The following is a 23,700-nucleotide window of genomic DNA, read 5'->3' on the forward strand; positions in this document are numbered from 1 at the left end:
AGGAATCTCAATATCCATCAGTTGCTTGTTAAAAGTTAAAGAATTTAGAGGTATAATGTTTTACAATGCATAAAATACATATGATGTTAGGTGTGGTTAAGCAAAAATGTTTTGATTGAATTAGACAACAGTCTAATGACAGAGCGGAATGTAAATGTTGGGTTAGATGGGAATTTTATTAAGAAGTTCCTGATTGCTGAAACTAAAGTGCTTAACCTGTCAATCTGTGCTATATTTTATTACACAAGTATCCTGAGCTTGTGTTGGTGGTCATCCAGCTGCTTATACAGTGTGTTTTTTGCTGGAAGTAGGACAAACCCAGAGTCATATAGACCCATAAGTCTACTTTCATACTGGGGAAAAATAATGGAGAAGGTAATACTTGTTAAGTTGTCAGAATTGGATAGGTTGGGACTTCCATACATCAGCAAGCATATGCTGAAAATAGATCTATTACCACCTGCAACATGATGCTCTATAAACAATATAATGGCACCTATGAATGAAAAATCGTGCTGTGATGTAATTTACATAGATTTCACTTTAGCATTTGACAGGGTCGCACACAAAACACGTACCAATAAATTAGTACAACTAGGTATTTATGTACTGTTGATCAAATGGACAGTTGCATGGTTTACAAATAGGACATGGCAAGTATACAGCAACTGGCCATAAACAAACTCTACAACAAAAGGAGGAAGCTACTACAAGATAGAGCAAAATCCTTAAAAGGTAAGACACCCTTGATCACTATAAGTAAAAAACTAAGAGCTCTCATAAAATCATCCAAAGCAAATTTTGAGAGAAAAATAGCTAAAGACTCAAAAGACAATCATAAGGCCTTCTTTAGCTATGTTAGAAACCTGGGAGGAACCTCCCAGATATGCTCAGAACTAGTTCAAAATGATGTGAAGATTACTGATCCTACAGACATTGCCAACATACTGGCTGACAGGTTCAGTGCAAACTTCTCCCCTCCCCAAAAGGAGAGATATCTATACCAAGCGATTGCAGCCCCCAAACATCTCCAACGCCCAAGTGAGAACTGCTCTCTCCAAAGCAAAAACACAGCATCCATGGGACCTGATGGTGTCCCGGCTGTGTGCTCCACGAACTCAACGAGGAATTAAACCCACAGCTAGGACAGCTGTTTAATCATAGTCTTACCTCTGGATACGCACCCAGGAGTGGCGCACTGCAACTGTGGTCCCACTTCACAAAGGCGGTGCCTCCACCGACCCTGGAAATTACCGGCCCATTAGCTTGACAAGCCTTATCTGCAAAGCCATGGAGAGGATCATAATGGACCTCATAAATAAAGACATAGGGAATTTGCAGACTTTGGATCCATCCCAGTTTGGCTTTGTCAAAGGCAGATCATGCCTTCTAAACTTGGTTGACTTTTTGAAACAGTCACCAAAGCCATTGATGAGGGAAAGGCAGTCCATACAGCCTACCTCGATCTGGCGAAGGCCTTGATACAATACCCCACTCGGGTATCATTGAAAAACTCATCAGCTTAAATGTTAACCCATACATCACAAGATGGGTTGCAAACTGGCTGAGTGACAGAACCCACAGGGTCAGAGTTGCTGGCGCCATGTCAGACTCAAAGCCTGTCACAAGTGGTGTACCACAGGGCTCAGTCCTGGGCCCACTCTTGTTTGGCATCTACTTTTCAAGTACAAGCAAACACAGGAGGGTTATGGCTGACAAAGTTTGCAGATGACTGCAAACTGGGCCATAGTAGAAAACACATCTGACACAGATATCCTTCAGAAGGGTCTCACAGAAACGGATAACTGGTGCCAGAGCCATGGCCTAAAGTTAAATGCCAAAAATGCATAGTCATACCCTTCGGGAAAAACAAGGTTACCCCTAGCTACCAAATAGGTGGCAATCCACTGAGCATAGAAGAAGTTATCAGGGACCTGGGGACCCAGGTTGATAGTAGTCTGTCATTCGACACCCATGTAGCTAAAGTAGTTAGGAAGACCTTCTACATTGCCCACCTTATCATGAAGGGATTCTCATCTAGATCAAGGGAGGTCATAGTCTCCCTATACTCATCACTCATCAGACCAATGATTGAGTACAATGCCCCATTCGGAATGTATCTGACCCGACACTTGCAGCAGCTGGAGAGGCCACAAAGGTCCACACCAAAAGGATAAAGGGTCACAAACATCTGTACTATGCTGCCCGACTGAAAGAACTCCAGCTCTATTCAGTAAACACCGCTTGCTCAGAGGTGACCTTTGCCTAACATACAAGGCCATGTCAAACCCAGATTTGATGAATATGCTTCACCTCAAAAAATCTAGATCCGTCAGAGCCACAAGGGCGGGAGACTTAAACCTCAACACGGCTATTAATAGGACGCGCTGGAGGGATAGATTCATCACCCAAAGACTCCCTATGCTGTGGAATAAAATCCCGGTATATGTGAGGCAGAGCACCTCGCTGGCCTTGTTCAAGAGAAATCTTGACCAATGGATGGGAGATCGCAGATATACCCCAGGGATTACCTCAGTGTCACTGCTCAACAGAGGCACAGCAAAATAATGGGTATAGTTCCCCATACTAAAGGGGTGGCGTAAGCCACAAAACTATGGGCTAGGCTTGTAAATGCCCTCGGGCAGATAGCCTAGTATGAACCTATGAACCTATGAACTGGTGAAATCCTTTGCTACAGTCAGGGTGTCCCACAGGGCTCTGTCCTAGGCCCATTTGTTTAGATTGTAATTTTCAGAACTAACTTTCATCGGAGGTGTTCTACAGTCTATATGCTGTGGACTTGAAATCGGGTAAACTGATTACATATATTACAGACGAGGCATGTCTGCAAAACAACTTGACTAAATTGACCATTTGGGCAAAGGAGAATATGCCGATAAATACATTAAAATCTAAGCATATGAAATTTGGGAGGCATAAATTGAAAAGTGAATATTTAATACAGCCCACAGTGAATGAAACTCTAGACTCCTCATTTAAGGGCCTGCGTATATGGGTAGATTCAGCTACACGTTTTTCTAATCACATCAACCAATTGGTTAATGACAGTTAAAGAACTATAGGTTGTACAACAGATTTATAAAGTCTAGAAAATCAAAAATGATGAAGTCATTGTTTGTTAATTACATTAGATCCAAACTTTAGCACAGAATAACAATATGGAAACCCTATATGAAAACAAGCATGAGTAAACTGGAAAAAGTACAACAGAAATATGCCAAGAGCATCCATGGATGTGATAATTTAAGTTATTATGAAAGACTAAAACATCTGAACTTGTACAGTGGCTCTTACAGATATCCAAGAGATGTCATTCAGGTATATAGAGCATTTAGAGACAAATACCTCTGCGAGTGTTTGGTGTTATCAAAAAGTATCAGAGAATCAGACAAACTATGGAGAAGATTATATAGGAATGAGAAGTGTACTAATTGGTTGTCTGACAGAATAGCTGATGCATGGAATAGACTGTAAAATTACATTAAAGTAAGTACTAGTTTAGATATTCAAGAACAGTCTGGACCCTTACTATGGGAAAGGAAGTGTTCTGGTTTATTGGCAAGCTAGAAGGGCATTAATGGCCATGCCTGAAATACATGTATGTATGTATGTATGTAGCTATTAGCCTCAGCTTCATGTAGACCCATTTCAATTTTAAATCATGCTTATAAAGTGTTTATGTCTCTACTAGCTAAAATTGATAAGATATGGATCAATGTGGTTTTGTGGCGGGGAGGAAAACATCTGATAGCACCAATAGAACAAGGATGATGCACAGGGCAGAAGAATATGAGAAAATACCATTGTTGTTGGGCTTGATGTAGAGAAAGCATATGACAGAGTAAGCAAGATTTTATGAGTAGGGCAATGAAAGCAACAATAAGGTTAATTACGAAGACACATGAATGATCAGAGGGGAGATTCCTCTCTGATACGTTGGGTCTTTACAGTGGAACGAAGCAGGGGTGTCCCCTTTCCTTTTTATTTGCTTTATGTTTAGAGACACTGGCAAAGAAAACAAGGGACTCAGAAGCCTACTGATATAATGGTTATGGTGGGCAAAAATTGTCCTTATTTGCAGAAGATATACTTTGTACCAGATTAATTCAGAAAATGACATCAGTGTTGAACATTTTGAAACAGTTTCAAGTCTTTTCAGGATACAAAACTAAAAGATAATGCAAAGGCTATAGCCATAAATTATGAAACCACCTATGAATTGGTTCAGCAATACCCATATTTATGAGGATACAATAATATGAAGTATTTAAGAGTATGGATTAAACTGGCTTCCATTATGTCAGCTAAGGATCCATGGGAAAAATCTAAAACTTTAACACAAAAACTGAGAAACAGGAAGCTCCCGTTTACAAATATGGGTAATAAGATACAAGCAGTGAAAATGTTTTTAAGCCCTTTAAATTTTATATACAGGTAAGGCATATTTTATCAACCATATTGTGGACAATAAAAGAGCTGAAGGAATTTCTGGGAGAGAAAAGGTCAAGTGATATAAGCTGATCCCTCCAAGGGTAACCCAATTTGTAGGGATATTTTAGAGCAACACAATTAAGGCTCCTATACATAAAACACAAGCAGAAGTTTATAATTCCTAGTGGAAAGGATAATTATTAGGTGGGAGGAGGGGAGGGGGGTATTTAAGAAATAAGGGGTGTGCAGGACTTTGACTGCAAATACTTTGAGAATAAAAAGCTACAGATTATGAAATAAAGAAACAGAAAACATTCTAAGAATTAAGCAAACATGAGAATTGAGGAATGAGTTTGCCAACAGGGTGAAGGCAAGTAGTGGTACAGAGAACAGACAAGAGGGGGCTTGAATTTACTGCAGAAAAATGGTAAGAGACAGGACAGACAGGACAGACTGGGATGAGGCCAATGAGACATTTGGACTGCAGGCTATTCTATATGCCTAGAGAAAGGGAAATCCCCAGTAAAATACCTAATCAAGAAGAGAAGCTGTTAAAAAGGGGTAATTAGTAGGGAAGATTAAATATTGCACGATAACCATAAGAATCAGAGGAGGTTATAAAAAATTGGGAAGAGATTGGATAACGGAACAAAGGGAGAATGTATGGAGCCATACAAGGCTCAAGTATGCAACAAATTTCAGAAGGTTTAGGATTTATGCTTAGAACTGTTTGCATAGGTAATTTTATACCCCCAAGCAGCCCTCAAAAATAATTTTCCTCAGGTAGATGGCAAATGTTGGAGTTGGAGGTATTCTAGGAAGAAGGTGGTAACTGAACATATATTTTGGAAATGTAATGATCTGGCATATTTTAGAAATATGCTACAGAGTACAGTGTCGGAAGTATTGGGAGAACAAATGGGCGTAAATAAGAAAATGATTCTTTTCATCTGGGACACTGGATTTGAATAGCCTAGACATAAGTAAGACCTTACGTTTAATTCTGGTGGCTGCAAAAAATAAAAAAAAACTACTAGTACATGGAAAATGAAGTCTAAACCAAATGTATTTGAAACTCTGAATATTTTAACACTAATAAAAAAAAATTGGAATCGAGACCTTCATAAAGGGGAAGAAAAATTACACAGAAATAAATAGAAATTGTGGGAACAATACATGCAGAATAGTGTTCAGGTGGAGGAGAGAGCTTTAAGGGAAGACAGCAATTGAACAATTTATGCAACATTGTACTGACGATAGCTATAAAAAAACATATGCATTGTACAATATATATGTAACTGGAAAATGCGTTTACATGGTTTGTTTTCTTTTATATTAATACAGGTTTGCCGGTGTCTTAAATAAAGGTGATAAAAATATCAGTGAAGTAAAACATGGCAACACAATCTTCCAGACTATGGGAAAGTACACTGGATACAAATGCATACTGCATATTTTGTAATATAAATTTATTGCGACAGTAATGGTGCAACAGTTATACCCCCAAACAAATCTGATTGAGTTGCAAGACAGTCCAAGTTGTACGAGGATTTTTTTTAATGAACTCCGGTTGAATAAAAATCATCTTAATGGTGCTTAATCTCAGACTCTTGTTCTTTGGTCAAGTACCCAAGATGTAAAACTGATGGGCTGTTAAAATACATTTGCAGGATTACCATCTAGCTCTGCTATGAATAAAAAAAAAAAAAAAAAAACACTTCAGAAAGCATAAAGCTGAAATATTTCCATTCTGAATGGAGCATGTGATTCTCTCTTCCACATGTACAAGATGAGCTTCATTCAGAATTAAGGTTTATGATTTTATAGCACTGAAGCTCATTTATGCACATACACTAAAAGGCGCTTTGGTCTTCAGCATAAACTAGTAAGCAGCTTGAAGTACAGTTGTGCAAGTAAATTTAGCATAACAGTACATGTGTAATGTTCACTTCTTCAGTGTTCTCAGCAATTTGGGTTATATCATGCCAAGGATACAACAGCCATCCAGCTTCCAAAACTTCAGGGCACCTTCCACATGCCCCAACTGTCAGGCAGCTCAGCCTGTGCCGACTAAAAAGTTTGGCCATAACGCCCTTAAAGCTTTCCTACCAACAGGTATGAGGCAGAGCCTTGAAGAGAATGCTAGGAACAAAAAAAAAAAAAAAAAAAAAAAAAAATGATATGTCTACACCCTGACAAAAAACACACACCAAAAACAAGGATGATGGAGAGGGGAGTGGCTACTGCAACAGTGATCATTCAAACATCTACCATTACACAACTGTACTATGTTTATCATACTGATCACTGCTTGCAGTAGTCTCGGCTATATAGGTAGCTTACCACATTTGGGAGATAGAGGGGAGTCCAGATGCACCTGGAAAATATGTCCAGGTAAGGCTTTGCTAGGATGAGAGAAGGGATCAAGCTTATAGGACTTTCTAAATGAACTGATGTGATGATCTGAAAGATTTAGATCCGTCAAGATAGCACCCGAATTGTGTGTGGAAATCCACGGTATGGATTACCCTTTTTCCCTAATTTTCAAGTTTAGGAAAGAAAAACGGGAGACTAATAACTTGGCTTAAAGTGACCTCCGATACCACTTTTGGCATAAAAGGAAGATTCGTTCTCAAAGAAACCCTGCCCCTGTGGTAAATGAGACTGCATTTACACACTGTAAGAGCTTGCAACTCAGATATTCTTCTTACAGAGGTCAGAGCAATCAGTAAAACTGTTTTCCATGTCTAGAACCTTAATTCACCCAAGTTGGCCGGTTAAATGGAACAAGTGTTATCTTATCAAACAGAAAATTAAGATAAAGTAGAAAAGAGGCCACCGGTCAACTTGGAAGCCTCTTGTACAAAACCTGTTTTAAGAACATTTTGGCATGAGCCAGCACTGATAGCGGAAGATCCGTGGGCAGACATGCTGAAATAGCCAATAAAAGGCCACAGAATACTACCTCGCACACAAATGTTGTTATAGGTACCAATTATGTTGTTGGCACCAGACAGACAACCTTTTCCATTTGTTACTACGAAGTAGCAGGCTTTCTTGCCTCCATTAGTAGCTGCTACTCATCCCCAGCAAACAGGTAATTAAAAGGAATTAAGACCCCATCATCCAGGCAGTCAAAGTTGAGTATCAGGGTGTATCAAACACCCCTGTTCTTGTGTAAGCAGCTGCAGTCTGAGGAAGCTTGCGATAACTGCCCTTCACCATTTCTAAAAATGAGGGAGAACTACAGTTGCCTGGAGGGAGTAACCATAGTGGTAACTGAGCAGCACAATGCCAAGGCACTTCTACGGGCTAGGTTTGCAAAAGCTCCAGAGCCACTAATTAGCCTAGTACACACCTATGAACCTAGGATTTCTTCTGAATCTTCTAAAGCATCCTGGGTATTAGTGGAAAGGGAGGATAATCACACAGAAACATTCCTGACCAAGAAAAAAAAAAGCATCCATCTTCCTGGCCTTCTTGCCTTGAGTCCTAGAACAGAAGCTTGCCAACTGGATTGCACAGAGGATGATAAGGAGGTCTACTTGAACTCCCCACTGATCGAACAAATCCTGGTAGACCCCCGATCTGGCTTCCATTTACAACCGTCTGCCTTGGTCCTGCTCAGCTTGTCTGCCACACAATTTTGCTTTGATGGAATGTAGGATGCCTGTAGAGTTGGACTGTACTATGAAGCTATATCCCAGGGTAAGATGGCCAGTCTGCAAAGGGGACACAACCAGGTTACCACCCTGCTTGATGTGCCACATGACTGTGGTACTGTCTGTAACAACCTAAATAGGCAATGGTGACAAAAGTACCTTGATCAGGAAAGCATCTGTTATTTGTGTGTGCTTGCTTCCATCTTGTGCCCCACAAACCCTGGACTTTTATCCCTCCTGAAACTGCTCCATAAATAAAGTCATTGGCATCTGTGGTAGCAGGCTGCTTTGATACAGGGAGGGAGAAGGGGAGAACTGTATTTTAGGATATCCAGTCTCCACCAAATGATTTCTCTTTTGACAAACCCCAGAACTTGGATCTAAAAAGACTGAGTTGGTGCTGGGACCAAAGAGACTTCAGATACCACTACATCTTTATGTGGCGTCCTGCATGGGTATCAAGAGAATCATAGAAGGCACAAGATTCAAAATCCTTGTGTATTTCCTCGCAGTGACCCACATTTGAGTGGAAAACCTTACAAATAGATCTAGACACAGATTAATATTTCCCTGTGGAAGTAAAACTCTGAATGGAGGTTCCAAGCTGACAACTCGGAACACAATCCTGTGTGAGAAAGTCAAGAAAGACTTCTGAAAATTCTCTTGGAATCCAAGCTTGTGTAAGAGATCTCTCACCCAAGAGATTCTCGCCATTTTGAAGATGGCTCAAGAAAGACAAGGAAGTTAATACCCTGTCAGACTGCAATAAGCTATAACTAAAGCTAGACACTTAGTGAACACTCTAGGTCAGTGGAGAGTCCAAAGGGTAAGGCAGATGACTGATAATGTGATCTTGACACACAAAACCTTAAACATCTGAAGGATGGATAAATATAGATGTGATAAGCATCTTTTCAAGTCTAGCGTTACCAGGAATTTTGGCGCAAAAAGAAGAGGTAGCAGGTTATTAAATGACAACATTTTAAATGTGGGTACTATAACAAACAGTTTGACAAACAGAGAAACAGAACTGGTCTCCAAGCATTCTCTCTCTGCAATTTTGAACATCCCTGAATAAAAACCCTTCCCCACCTGGGGAGGAGGAACTCATTCCAACACGCCTTGGGATAGCATCTGATGAAGAATTGGATAACACAAGAGTCTCTGAACTGGAGGATGAAGAATTACACCCCCCCCCTCCAGGAATGAGAAACCGATGAATTGTCTTCACAATCCATTTGTCTGAAACTGTTGCCAAACAGAAAAAAAAATGGAGATTCAGACTTTAAGAGAGGGTCACAAGGTCTTTTTAACAGTCATTCAGACTTGGACTGTTCTTAGCTTTGAGAGGCTTCTTTTTGGACCCCCTTGCCATTTTTTTCTTAAATGTCTATTTATATTTTATTGAAACAGTTTGTTCCATGGTCAGACTGAAAATGGTGCCTATTTGCCAGGGAAGACTAGCAGCAAATGCCAGTAAAAACTATAACTCAAGTGTTTTTTTTTTTTTTTTTTTTTTAAACAAGAGTGAAAAAAGCACTTCCAACACCTTGCCAATCCCCAAGAACGTAAAATAAACACCATCTATCCACACAAAATGCGTTTTTTCAGTTACTTTACACACCCTGAATGGAAATAAAGTGCTCCTGTTTAAAAGTAAGACACAGTCTTGTGACAAAGCACTAAAACACAACTCCTAGCTTTAAGGGAAAAGTTATAAAACACATATTTAGAAAATGGAACGTTTTCCCAAAGGTAAGTTATCTGCCCAGCAAAGAAACAGCACCAAGCCAACCACCGATTCTTGAAATCCTTACGGAAGCATACTTTTCAGTGACAAAGCTCAGAAGGGCTTGGCACCCAAAACACACAGTCATTTCAGCTCAAGCTACCTGAAAGTTTGGGTGTGTGGAAGATGCCCTGAAGCTCTGGAAGCTGGCTGCAACCCATATAGCTAAGGCTACTGCAGAGGTACTCAATATGGATGAACATAAAAGAGTATTCACTTGTTAGAATCACTTCAAATGCCGTTTAAAATTACCTGTATATATATAGCTTTATGTTTAATATTTTCAGCTATGTGAAAATGCTTCCCCGAGTGTTTTATGACCTACAACGAATTCAGAAATAACTAATTCTACATTTATCTTTTCCCTGAAGAAGCCTGACTGGTTCCCACAAGAATGCAGACAGAAATCCTATTCTAATTGCAGGTGTCGGCTAAAAAGTTTTCTTATTTTAAGCATCATTGACCAATACTAGTATTATCTCGGAGGTGCAATAAAAACTATTACCAACTGGATAAGTTTTGGATCTAGCATACCTGTAAGTGCAGAGACAAGATGCACAATTTCTTTCTAACAGTCACTCTTCCTATAATGTAACACAACTGACCATTTTACTAAAACACTTTGGCTATAAAAAACAATGCCTACAAAATCTTTGCAATAGCTTTGTCACTAAAATTTGAAATTCATTGTTTAAAATATATGGTCACTGAAAATGTGCAATGAAAAAAAATAAAGGTAACAAACCACACCAATAACAGAAATATTCCACTGCAAGGTGTTGGTCTACTGCCTGCTCAGTTACTTGTGGATAACATAGCAGAAGAAACCTACCTACACAGTCTACTTCTAAAAATTAAAAACATCTTCAACAGAATTTAAAGTCAAGACAATAAGTTCTACCTTGACGGCATGTTAAGCAATCTGAGCTGAAGGAAGGATATAAATGTGAAATTCAGTAGAGTTCTAGGGAGAAACAGACACTTATTTTGAGTATTTGCAAACAGCCAGACAAGTAGTTCTTACAGCAGAAGGCAAGATGCTGAGAAGAATCAGGAGACATCTATTTAAAACAATGTGCCTTTATATGACTATGTGGGTCAATGTGCTGAACTATCTAAAAGTAATGTCTAGAGAGATGTAGAAGTGGTATCCTAGAGACATTTCACAGGATGACAGCAACAACCATTAGAGTTGTCTAGTCATAAGAAAACAACATATCAAGTAGATTAGCTACTAACGCACACAGAAGTTGTCTAAAAAAAAAGCTCACTATTTCTTAAAGATTAATTAGAAAAGCCAGCAAGATAAACAAATGGAAATATATCTTACTGAAATGATGCATTACAACTTGCTACATGACTTTTAATAAGCATCTAGATATCTATAAAAAATGTATAATCTACTAAAAGCTGCTATGAACAATAATTGAAAATCAATGGAGGCAAAGGTGCAGTCCAATAAACATAATTGTATTAAATAAAGTAAAATGCAAATGCATTATGTACCTCAAAAATGATTAGGCATTATCTTTCTACTGAAAGTAGTGCTGTGACATGTAAGCCTCCATAAATATGGGATCTGTTTACTCTTGGGAGTCCAGCGTGTGTCATGTTGTCTTGGTCTACCCAAGACTGTTCTGCAGTCAAAGTACAGCAGATTGAGCTGGCAGCATCACATCTCATGTCTCACTTCCTTATTTCACATCTTTCAACACAAAATATTCTCCATCCTTGAAAGTACACAATGCTAAGGGAGAGAGGATAGAGATTCCCCCAATTTCTTTACCACTTTTCTCTACTCATTCCATCCCATGTTACTGTTCTCCTTAATGTCTAGACTCCTCCAGTGTCCAGTACAGCTTAGCTTACAATAATATTTGTAGTATTTGACCTACAAATCAATAACTAAATAGCTGCTCAGTTGAACAGAAACTGAGTGATAGAGGATTATACCAAAGTTTCAACATCTTGTCTTACACCACATGTCTTAAGCACTGCATTCATTATGCAAACTTACCATGAGGCATATACGGTACTGGAGAAATCATAGCAAAATACTGGAATGTCAATGCAGAAATCCAATTGGAAATAAAGAATTAAGTGACAGACTCACTGATCCAATGTACCACAATGGCAGGGGAATGAGAGGAAGTAGTCATTTCACAGGTGAGCTGTGCATGGATCTGTAGAACAGAAATGGTCAGCTCAGAATGACATGGCTGTCTAACAAACGTGGGAGAGAAGAAACACAAGGATCATGGTAAAAATGCAAAGACTGCTAATGGCGCACCTTTAATAAAAAGTTGCTCAAATAATCTCATTTTACTAAAAAAAAAGGTAGAGGGTTTGGGTCTACCTAAATTTGCCTACTGCGATCTTAGGTCACTCTGAAAAGGGAGACTTTTGTTCAGTTGGCTTACCTGGTTAAACGTCTACAGCACTTAAATCTTGGGGGGGGGGGGGGGGGCTGTGACAGCTAAAACACTGCTTGACCTGTAGTTCCACAGGTTCATACAATCCAGTGCCAAAGTAGTCACCATATTCCCTGCAGGGAGGTAGGCTTCAGGTTTTTCTCAAAGTCCGTTTTTCTGGCTAGGTTGAACCTCGGATGTTTTTGCTTAAAGCTAGTGCGAGTCCTGGCTAGTCACCCATCAAGCATCTTGACCTCAAGTCAAGAGCAAAACTGTCACAGCAACAGAAAAGAAATGAGATGCAAACTTACATGACCAAGTGTAAAGCCCAATCCCCTGGTCTAGTCCAGAGCATGACTAACAGCAGGCCTGAAAGCATGCATACCCAATTATGTCAGCTAAAGAAATTCGGAAATGTAATAAGCTGCAGGATATCAGAAGAAAAATTTCACACATTTGTTAGCTGCAAAAGACCTTAAAAAAAAAGGAAAGCCCTTTTCACAGACCTGGATGAAAGGATTTAATAACGTACTTAGTTTGCTCACAGTTTTTGTTAGAGAGAACTGGGAATTCAAGATAAAGCAAACTGCTGCCAAAGATTATATTAATTAGAACAAACCAAAAAATATCTGCACTCTGAAGCTCACATTTCACACCAAGCCCAAGTGCAAACATTACCATAAATGCTATGAGCAATTTCTTGTTTTATTTATAGTGACTGCAATGAAAATTATCTAAAAAAGGCAAACATAAAACAAAAAGCAAGTATGCAAAACGCTAACAGTGATGGAAAAGTAAAGGGACATTTTGAAAACAGCAAAAGTAAATCCATTTGGAAATCAAAATACATTGGCGGTGTGGTGTGGTGCTAAATGACACAGAAGATTATACTATGAATACATAGAACGTTCCATGTGGTGGGAAAAGATCTATTCAACCATCCTAGTAACACAGTATCCTAAAGATTGACATGATGCTGAAACTAGTTTAATCCTTAAGGCCATATTTGGGTTGACGTTTTGTAATACCAATCATATTCTTGATGGCGTTTCTTTTTAGTTAGCATTTCTACGGGCAGTGTGACTTACTGTTAGTCTGTTTCTACAGCATCTCCCATCATCATACAGTTAACGCTCTTAAAATAATGCTTTGTAATCCCACTAACAAAGTTACCACTACAAAGAAGCCTTAGCGCCATATGCATTTTAATGCCAAGGTATGGATAACCAACCAATAAATGCCACGCTAATGCTAGTCTCCTTCCTGCACCAACCCATTTCTGTTCCGCTTTTTCTATGTATTCTTAATCAGCTGTGTAGCCATGTTCACAAAATCCTGGACTTAATTTCTCTTTTTTCCTATATTTTATGTATGCATTGGGATTTATTTTTCAGGATAATGTGATAGGGCAGAAGACCCATTTTAGTGGGGGTTCAGGGAAAACAGCTCCAGTCAAAATAAATTTAAGTTAATACAAAACGTTGCAATAAGACAATAGTAAAAGTCTAATGAAAGTAGTACTAACAATTAATGTTTTGTGAGTGTTACTGAAGTGAGTAGGTAAGTGTTGACCACTGAACTAAAACAGAAGTGAAAGATATGCTGAACATTAGCCATAAGTAGAGCTATTACCACACAGAATTATTGTATTTGCATTGTTAATGTTGCAAACAAGAGTCAAAAAGAGTGCGATATGTATGAGCAATCAACAGCAAATAAGTAGAGCTACTACAGCACAGGGTACACTATTAACGTTGGCTTCTAGGTTTAGGCTTTTATATAGCGTTCAGTGACTGCCTTGATTGCAATATGTAGGACAAGAGAAATGTCAAGAGTAGTTTCTAAGGTACACAACAAGATAGTAAGCAAATACAGGAATAATGTGTAGAAAAAGACAGGAGATTAGACTAAAGTACAGATCACTGGCTGTAAAGAGATGCAGAGGTACTGAGCTGAAAGGCAGGAGGGCATACAGAAATAAGATGAATGGGTTGTGTGACGGAGTGAGTGAAAAGGTATGGAAAAGTGACTTGACAGGATTCATCCATAAGGATTAAGCATGCAGAAGTTTGTAGATAAAGGATGTCCGTAAGAATTGTGTGGGTGGTTACTTCATTTGAAGAATTTAGGTTTAGTGTGTATTAAGGAGCTGAGGTACTATCCTTGGGAATGGTGCAAGCTTAACCATGTTTCCATCAAATTTAAAGATTAAAGAGGTTGAGTCCCTTTTAGGGCAAGTGAGGTTACAGTATGGTTGAACTGTAATGCTTTCAGAGTTATTACTTAGGGAAGGATAGGACTGATTGGCTGAAGACCAGAATAATTTAGGGATGAACAGAGCAGAGGTTTGTGTAATACATTACTTGTCATTGAATTTTTTTTTTTTTTTTTTTTTGCAGAGTTTAACTGCTTATATTTCAGTATGTTAGCTTCAATTGTATTCTTTTATTCTGTTTCTAGTATCACCAAGCCCTGTCCCTTTGATTCATTAAATTGAATAGTATGACTCAATAGCCATGGAGCTGGAACAAATTTTGCTCTTACTTCTCACAGGACCAGTTTTCTCTGAACACTGGTAGATGGGTTGCGTATACGATTATACTGACGGGAGTGGTGGATAGTGATAGGCTTTTTGATAATGAAAGTGGGGAGGTCACAATGCATCAGGTGTGAGCCTGTGAAAATAATACTGTTTGGAGAATTAATCAGATTCCAGTATACAACAGATGTTCTCTTACAGCTTTTGTACTACTTAGCTGATGTGGAAACTAAACTAAACTAAACTAAACTAAACTAAACTAAACTAAACTAAACTAAACTAAACTAAACTAAACTAAACTAAACTAAACTAAACTAAACTAAACTAAACTAAACTAAACGCATTATGGGTTGATTCATTTGTTATAGTTTTCAATACATATTAATATCACCTAGAGTTACAGTTTGAGTGAAAGAAGTTGACAGCCAATCTGTTTTGCATTTATTGATTCAATGTAGATATGAAGATTTTAATATTTTTGATTATAGTATGGAGAGACATCAACAACATATTTGCAAAACATTTCCACTCCACTCGTCCTACCCATTTTTGTTTGTTCTGATGACATTGTGTCCAGGTAGGAGAATCAACTCTTAGACTTATTTCAGTCAAGATTCTGCAACTGTAACATCTGGAGACTGCTGGAGTATCCATGCAGGGACTTCAGCAAGCTTACTTCAAATACTTATGTTAGTATTAATCAAAAGTAGGACAGAGATTTTTGTTGGGTGTGGAGTAGCATAAGGAGTAGAATGTTTTGGTGGAGTTTTGAAGTATTTACTGGATGGTGTAGCGGGCCTGAATTTAGATGGACATCTCCACAAATGTTGATAGTCAATAAAGTAGTATAGGTGGGCACAGGGCCACATTTGATCAACTTTCAATTTAGAGCAGTTTGTTAGGTAGAGGGTTAAATAAATACTGAACATGTTTTATCTGAAAAAGGTGAATACCACCTTGAGGGAATAGTTATGTGGAAGTGTTTTACAAAGCTGCAAGAGATAGGAGATAGCAGATTATGGTACAGTATATGGCTGTGAAAAGATGTGTGCAAACAGTGACATAGCTAATAATAGTTGTTTCAGCACCACAGTGAGCAGTGGAGATTAACAGTGTTTCAAGTTACAGTTTAGGAGTATAGGTGGTAGCCAGCTGCAAGTTACGTATAAAAGATGATTACAGGAGAGCTAAAGTTTGCAGAATGCTAAAAATGAGAAAGTTAATTGGAGAAGGAAACTGGTGCAGACAGGGTAAAGGTCAAATATTCCTTTAAAGAGGGGATGATTTGTGTGTTGAAGTGGATGGAGTGGGATAATTATATAAGTGGGAATGTGTAAGGTGAGAGGGGAGGAAAGCAAGCATAGTTCTCAAGAGAGTGGGAGATAAATCAGAGTTGATATACACACTTCACAAGCTTTCCATGAGAAATCACTTACCTGTTACAACGAGTGTAACAAATGCTTTGAAAGCATTGTGCCCTTCCATCAGAATGCAGTTACGAGTGCAGTTTTGAATGGAGAAAGTCTTACAAAAGGTTATGAAACTACAAGCGAGTTTTCCCTCAGTCAATTCCAGTTTACTCCTAACAATCTAAGTGCAGGAATGAGAGGGAAGGGTAGGGGAACAGACTAAAGATGGCTGATACAACAGCAAAGGAGGATGTATAATCAGACAGATGGTGAGAAATGGCCAGTTAAACTAGGTAATTCCTATTGTTCAAGGTTGTGAACCTGGGTTCAGTAGCAGAACACTGCACATTCACTAATATTGTAAGAAAACTGACAAAAATCAAGAATAGTAATCCCCTAACAGCCTTAGGTGAATAATGCAGCAGTCCTTTACATCATAATGGTAAAGTCACAGGTCCCTGCTGAAAGTGTACCTGAGGGGCTGAGGACATGACAGCAGTGGGGGGGTTGCTTTTGGGGAAAACAGTTTTATTCAGTTGAAAGGGACAATGAAGATGGGAATATTCTACAAGGATCAAAGAGAGTAACTAACACCCACCTGTGCAACATAACTCAATATTCAAGTCAAAAAGAGTGCTTATTACAGCCATTTCTCTAGTCTATATGTTGGATAACATTACATTCTACTTCTCCATATCAGATAACAGTGTTCTCTTTGTGGTAATTACAGACTGCTTAAGTTTATGTTTTACTACACAACTCATTGCTTACCCAAAGATACCATGGTTTCATAATTCTGTACCATCACTTCCCTGTGCAGTGCCTTTTCGTGTTTGCTTAGCATCTTCCACTCCTCTTTGGAAAAAGCAATAGAAACATCATCAAAATTCTCTGGTACCTGAAAAAAAAAGTGTTTTTAATACTATTAGACCGCATAACAGAAAGTGTACTGTATTTTACAAGAAAATAATCTATTTTTGTGTTATGTAAACTGTCAGATTACTGGTGGCTGCAAACAGTGCAATGCTTGAAATGTTATCTGGTATTACTCTTTAAATGTATTGCTTTGTTCTTGGAACTTAAAAGCTAGAGAGTAACTTAAAATTAACATCCATGGCAATATGAAGCATGTCTCCAGAAGGGGGGGGGGGGCTTATTAAATGTGCTTCAAATTGCTTTCATCACCAATTCACTTTGACTTAATTTGACAGGTAAAATAAGGGTTTGTGCTACAGGAAACATACTTCGAGAAAAGCCCCACTCTATGCATCTAGGCATAATATACATAGAGTCATCAAATCTAGGTACAATTTAGTCAGTTGACCAAAACTAGTGCCCTTGAGATGTCCGCCCCATTCCCTCACCTCCATCTCCTTACTGGGGAGCAACTTTATGAAAAATCAGATTAAATCACTACTCCTGCATCAACACACACACACACACATGCATACAACAGAGTAGGCAAGCTGTACATTCATGTGTAGCATGTTTTTAACAGGAGTGATCTAATGTAGCAAGATGCAATGTTTTTTTTAAAAAACACCTTTATTGAATCATCACTTGTGACGGACTCCAGCCATAAGAAACAGAATTTGAAACAAGGAATGTACATAAATCCATACAATCAGGCTGAATATGGCCATAACAAATGCAGTCAGAAATGATAATATCCAAATGCAAACTCATTTTCTATTTTACAATAAGATGCTTTGTTCAAGACTATAGAACTTGATAGTCATTAAAACACACAAAAAATGCTTCTGGCTGCAATTCTTGGGGCTAGCATCTAGCTGTAAAGCAGATGGGTAAAAGACCAGAAAGATATATAGCCCACTAACTAATGCATTTTTAGATTTCACCACAACTTTTTCATCAACTCTGACTACATGACTGCAAGTGCAGCAAAGCAAAAGAAATTCAGAGGAAGCATTGACACTGACATTTACTGTCCAAGTACATACAATCATCGTTTTACTTGCACATTATATCAAGTTAAGATACTGACTTGTCAAGTCACTGCTTTTATGATCTTTTACATTATGTAAATCAGCTAACAAACACAAATATATATTACACACACACACACACACACACACACACACACCTCTCTCATGGTACCACAGCTATCTGACTGATTGGTAAGACAGAGGAGAGATTTTATTTTCATTTGACTGATTGCTATCTGTCAATGTTGGCATCCCACAACATTAATGTTAGGTCTCCTCTTATTCAACATTTTTAAAAAGAAACCAAATACTGCCACCCACTACACCAGCACAGTTCAATATGTTGACAACTCAATCTTTGTGTGTAGCCCCCATCACTACCAATACTTCAGGGCAAACTTCAATGTTCTTTCACTGCTATCAAAACTTGAAAAAAAGATGCAAATGACAAAATTATTAAAAAAGTTCTTCATTCCTAAACAATACCAAAATTATACCAAATCTTTTGAAATATCCTCCGCAAACAGCAAAATAAAATAAATAAATGAAAATGTAACCCAAAACTTTGTGCATTCTACGTGACAAGAACCTCAAATCTTACCAGCACATATAACAGCCACAAGATGCTCTGCTCCCTCTGTAGAGTGCAGCACTATGTGACAGATGCAAGACAAAGACTAGCAGGCATTTACCTTCTTCCGTCCCCATTATATGCCTCACCTATTCTTACAAACCTAAATACTACACTTAAAGCCGAACTCTCCATTTGTTACAATATTTGCTGTCAGCCCTGAAACAACTAAAGTGGCTTAAGCTACCTGTTTAACATACTCAATTACTGCAAACAGTCTATAGGTACCAGAGGAATGTTCAGCACTAAAATATAACCTACAGCATTACTCACCAGGTAGCAACATTCACATACCCTACAGCTCTAATCAGCAGGTAGCAACCTTCACTTAATCAATAAGCTCTTAGAAATCACAACAAAATCTCATCACTCAGCAAGCAACTCACTGTATTCCCATTACATATCTAAACTCCGGAAAAACCTTCCCAACATACCCAAAACATACCAGGAAACTTTTCACCTTCAAGCCTTCACTAAAACAATACCTAAACCATACGTGGTTTTGCACATGCTACTTACATAGGTAACTTCATTCTCTTGTCAGTTCATACCCACTATCCATTTACCAACTCCACCCCTTTCTACACAACAAATACCAGTCTCTCTCAATTATTCGCCTTTCTCATTTCCCACTTTACATTTCAATGTTTTTCTGGCCTTCCCATTTTATCAATTTCCTTCAAATGCTTTCCACCACTCTTATAACCAGGGTCTAGGTCAGTATGTACCATTGAATTTTTACCCCCACTATCCCGGACTCATTCAGTTACAAAAGCTGCTATCTCTCTAAGCTTTAAACTATTATCTCCCTACTTTCATATCCCTTACTACAACTTTAGCTATTCAACATCTATATTTTCGTCCTTTTTACCCATGTCTTATAATATTTAATATCTGCTTTTCATATATATTGCATGTGAACTATTTGCATACGAAATATTTTATACTTTGAATTTAATGTCATATGTACTGCCAGTGCGGAAGAGACTCATGCTCTCTCTTTGTAAAGTGCCGCTACAGAACAGTTACCCATTTGTATCATAATGTCTTAAGAACTATATACTTAATGCTCATTAATAAATACATTTTCTTCTGTCACGAGTACCTTAAAATGTAACTTTTGGAGCTTTTCTCCTTGGGCCTCATCACCTGAAAGAGGGCTTCCCCAAAAAAAAACCAAATAAAGTCCTTGCATTAAAGTTCATAAAACTATGGCATATAAGCTTACTGCAGAGATACAAGTTTAGGCACAATAAACAGAGAATAAAAAGCATAGTCTCAGGCTTCACAGATCTTTACAAATAGGGTACTGTAAAATATTTACTATGTATTGTCAGTTACTTACCAAGTAAGTCTGACTGGGTACAGAAGCTTTTTATCAGTGGAAGCCCAGGGAGAAAAGCTCCAGGGTAACAAATTTAATGCAATCAATATTGCCAGTAACAAATTAAAAAATAAATAAATAAAACAAAAAAAAATGAAAATAAATAAAAATGCAGTTTCAGTGAATTCATAGCATAATAGTCAACATAATAAAAATTGTATTAATATTCACAAACATTAATATAAAACATTGTATTGAGAATTTACAGGTAGAAGAGTGGTGTACAAGACAGGTAGGAATAATTTAAGAAACACAACACAGGGAGATATTAGAGAAGTAGTGATGGAACAAAAATTTTTTTGGTTGTGCTAATTAGAAGTAGGCACAGCTGGAGTGGGGTCCGCTTCTGCAGGAAGCTAATGCAAATTCAGAATAATTTCCCCTGTCTTGCCTCGGCCTTTCAAGACACGTATTTCTGCTTTGCATACGTAGTTTCAATTATCCATGATTTAACCCAAGAGATGTACCTGCGTGTGTGTAGGTGTGCGTGTTTATATTTTATCTTTTCACATGTAACAGAAAATTACTGATTAGATGTTTTTCTGCTAAATACACAACTTTTTAATGTTTTCTTCTAACAGAACATTCAAGGACTGATGTATGCAGTTTTCCTTAAACTGAATGCAATATTAGCTTTAATAACCTTATACATCCTCTATCAACTGGCTTTACAACAAAGGGAAGAAAGTGTTGCCCAAGGGTAAAAAGGAACACAATACAAATTGGAAAAACTCCCTCCTTATCCTCAACAAGCAAATCAGATCAATAGCGAAAGCCTCCAAAGCCAATTATGAATCGAAACTAGCCGCCAAAACAAAAGGGAAACCACAAAGCCTTCTTCAATTATGTCAGGAATCTCCATGGCAAAGCCCACTTTTGTTCCGAATTGGAACTTATCAGTATCACTTACACAGATCCTGTTGACTTAGCCAACCTGCTAGCAGACAGGTTCAGCACAAACTTCACCCACAGGCCCTTTCGACATCCCCAATACTTTATCTGCAGAGATGTGAGGTGCGGGACAAGTGTTAAAGGCCCTATACAAGGCAAAGAACACCGCTTCTTTGGGACCCACTAGTATCCCAGGCTGTATTCTGCACCATCTCCAGCAAGAACTGGCTTTGCCAATGAGCACCCTCTTCAACCACAGCCCAAGTACAGGTTTCATTCCAGCAGAGTGGAGAACTGCCACTGTCACCCCCTTGCACAAAGGTGTTGCCACTACTGACTGTAGAAACTATTACCCCATTAGACACATCTGATCTGTAAAGCCATGGAGTGTATTAAGGATCTCATAAACAAGGACATAGGCAATATCCAAGCACTTGACCCCACCCAGTTTGGATTAGTCAAGGGCAGATCTTGCCTGTTGAACCTGGTTGACTTCTTTGAGACCATCACCAAGGCCCTGGATGAGGGAAAGTCAGTGCATACAGTTTACCTTAACTTGGCCAAGGCCTATGACACAATCCCCCACATGGGGGCTAACATAACTTGGCATAAATCCCTATCATCAGGTGGGTGGCCAACTGGGTCACCAACAGGACCCTCCAAGTTAAAACAGTCACCTCCACCTCTGATAGCAGATCTGTCACTAGTGGAGTTCCCCAGGGATCTGTCCTGTGACCCCCTACTGCTTGGGATCTACTTCTCAGAGGTCCAGGCAAAGACAAAAGGCCTGTGGATGACTACGTTGGGTGCAGTCATCGATTCCCCAAATAATGTTAACATACTGCAAGAGGATCTAACAGCAACAAATGACTGGTGCCAAAGCCATGGCCTCAAGCTAAACGCAAATAAATGTATCATACCATTCGGCAAAAACACAGCCTCTACTGATTACCATATCAACAGCAAGCCCCTAAGCATTCAATCTGTGGTGAGAGACCTGACCACTTAGGGTGATAACTTCACATTCAACCATCATGTAGTGGCAGTGGTCAGAAAAGCCTTTTACTTGGTTCATCTTATAAGTAAGGGGATTGCATCAAAATAAGAGGTCATTACCTCTCTATACTCCTCCCTCATTAGACCAACAATTGAGTATTATGTCCCGTTTGGTAATCTTGTACCCTGCCCTACTAGAGAAGCTCCCTAGCAAGTCTTAACTACTCACGCATTACCAGCTCAAAAGACCTGAATCTAATATGCAACATTAACAAAACCTGCTGGATAGACAGGTTTGTCTCCCAGAGGCTGCCCAGTCTCTGGAATAGACTTCCCATACAGGTCAAACAGAGCACCTCACTGACCTTCAAGGGCAACCTTGATGAGTGAATGGAAAAACACATTTGTCACAGGGGTTCCCACCTGTGCCCCTCACTGACAGGGGTGACAGGTGCTGACTTGAGATTTCTTTTTGGAGATAAACTTTTGGCTTTGCTTGTAAGGAACCCAGGGCCATTAGCATAATTTCTTATGATCATACAGAGTCTAAGCAAAGTAAATTGACAGTGTATTTTCTGACGGTTACCTCCTATAACTAGCCAAAATCCCATTTTAGAAGAATTCTTTTCAATTAATTAAATGCACATTTATATTGGTAGTCGCGCTTCTGATAAAAATGAGTTTTATACAAGCATTACAAATGCATAATAGGCTTTAACTGAAGCCTTTTTAGCCAGTCAAAGAAGTGAAGTGGTGTATCTTATTGTCGCTTTTTTTTAAAAAAAAAAATAATTTAACATATTCTAAGTTCTAACTACATCACATTGACAGTTGCATCTCAAGGGTTCCCACGTCTACTCGGAGGATTTTGTAAACTGGTATCCCATATGAGAGGATATCCAAATACGATAACAATAATACTGCTCGAAGACTTCCTAAGAAGGCACAACAATCCACACAATGAAATGTTGGGAGGGTATCCCCTGTATAACTTTGTTTTGCTGACCAAAAGGGAAAGTCCCGTTTATTGACGAGAACACGACAGAGGCGCCTCTAAACTTGGGTGCACAGATAGGATGTTAAAACAAAATTAAAGCAGGTTATATGGAATAACTAGAGCACCGCCAGCCATGGCTCGTTAACAGTTTCCAGACATGACATTCAACAAAATCACTATATGAAACTATACACGTTATGAAAAATTAAGCAAGAGAAAATGAACAAAGTAATGTCAAACCAAAATAGACAAAGCCTTCGAGGTGCACTTGCCACCATGGTAATCACTGTCAATCTTATTTACTGTTTATTTTAGCAAAATGTAGTAGCAACTTACGCTTTCTGTAAAACTTGATTTCCAAACATTTGAAAAAGCGGGAAAATGGTTATAGAGGATTTACATGCCGTTAATGAAATTAATATACTTTCTTCAGAACGTATTTGGTACACAAGCAGGCAGCATTCATAGAATACAAATTCGCATGTTTCAGCAATCTCGACAATCACTAAAACCTAACTGTACACTGCAGCAACATACATGCCTCTAGCGTTTTTCTGATAAATATGCAGGTAACGGGTTTGTTTATTTAATAC

At 38.6% G+C, this 23,700-nt stretch overlaps 1 protein-coding gene across 6 annotated transcripts in view; it reads right to left on the minus strand.

The window, feature by feature from the left end:
* Positions 1 to 23,700, minus strand: part of LOC122789390 (zinc finger protein OZF-like) — a 253,309-nt gene that overhangs the window by 228,777 nt on the left and 832 nt on the right. For 5 of the 6 annotated variants that reach the window (XM_044056805.1, XM_044056799.1, XM_044056803.1 and 2 more), the window contains exon 2: positions 17,034 to 17,160. In XM_044056805.1, coding sequence (XP_043912740.1) covers positions 17,034 to 17,106 — 73 coding nt within the window. In that variant the 5' untranslated portion in view covers positions 17,107 to 17,160. Of the gene's footprint in view, positions 1 to 17,033; positions 17,161 to 23,443; positions 23,621 to 23,700 lie in introns of those variants that run through there. The other variant, XM_044056804.1, reaches the window with a different exon arrangement.

This window comes from Protopterus annectens, chromosome 14.part0 (assembly GCF_019279795.1).
Source record: "Protopterus annectens isolate FY-2018-M chromosome 14.part0, PAN1.0, whole genome shotgun sequence".
Taxonomy (NCBI): domain Eukaryota; kingdom Metazoa; phylum Chordata; order Ceratodontiformes; family Protopteridae; genus Protopterus; species Protopterus annectens.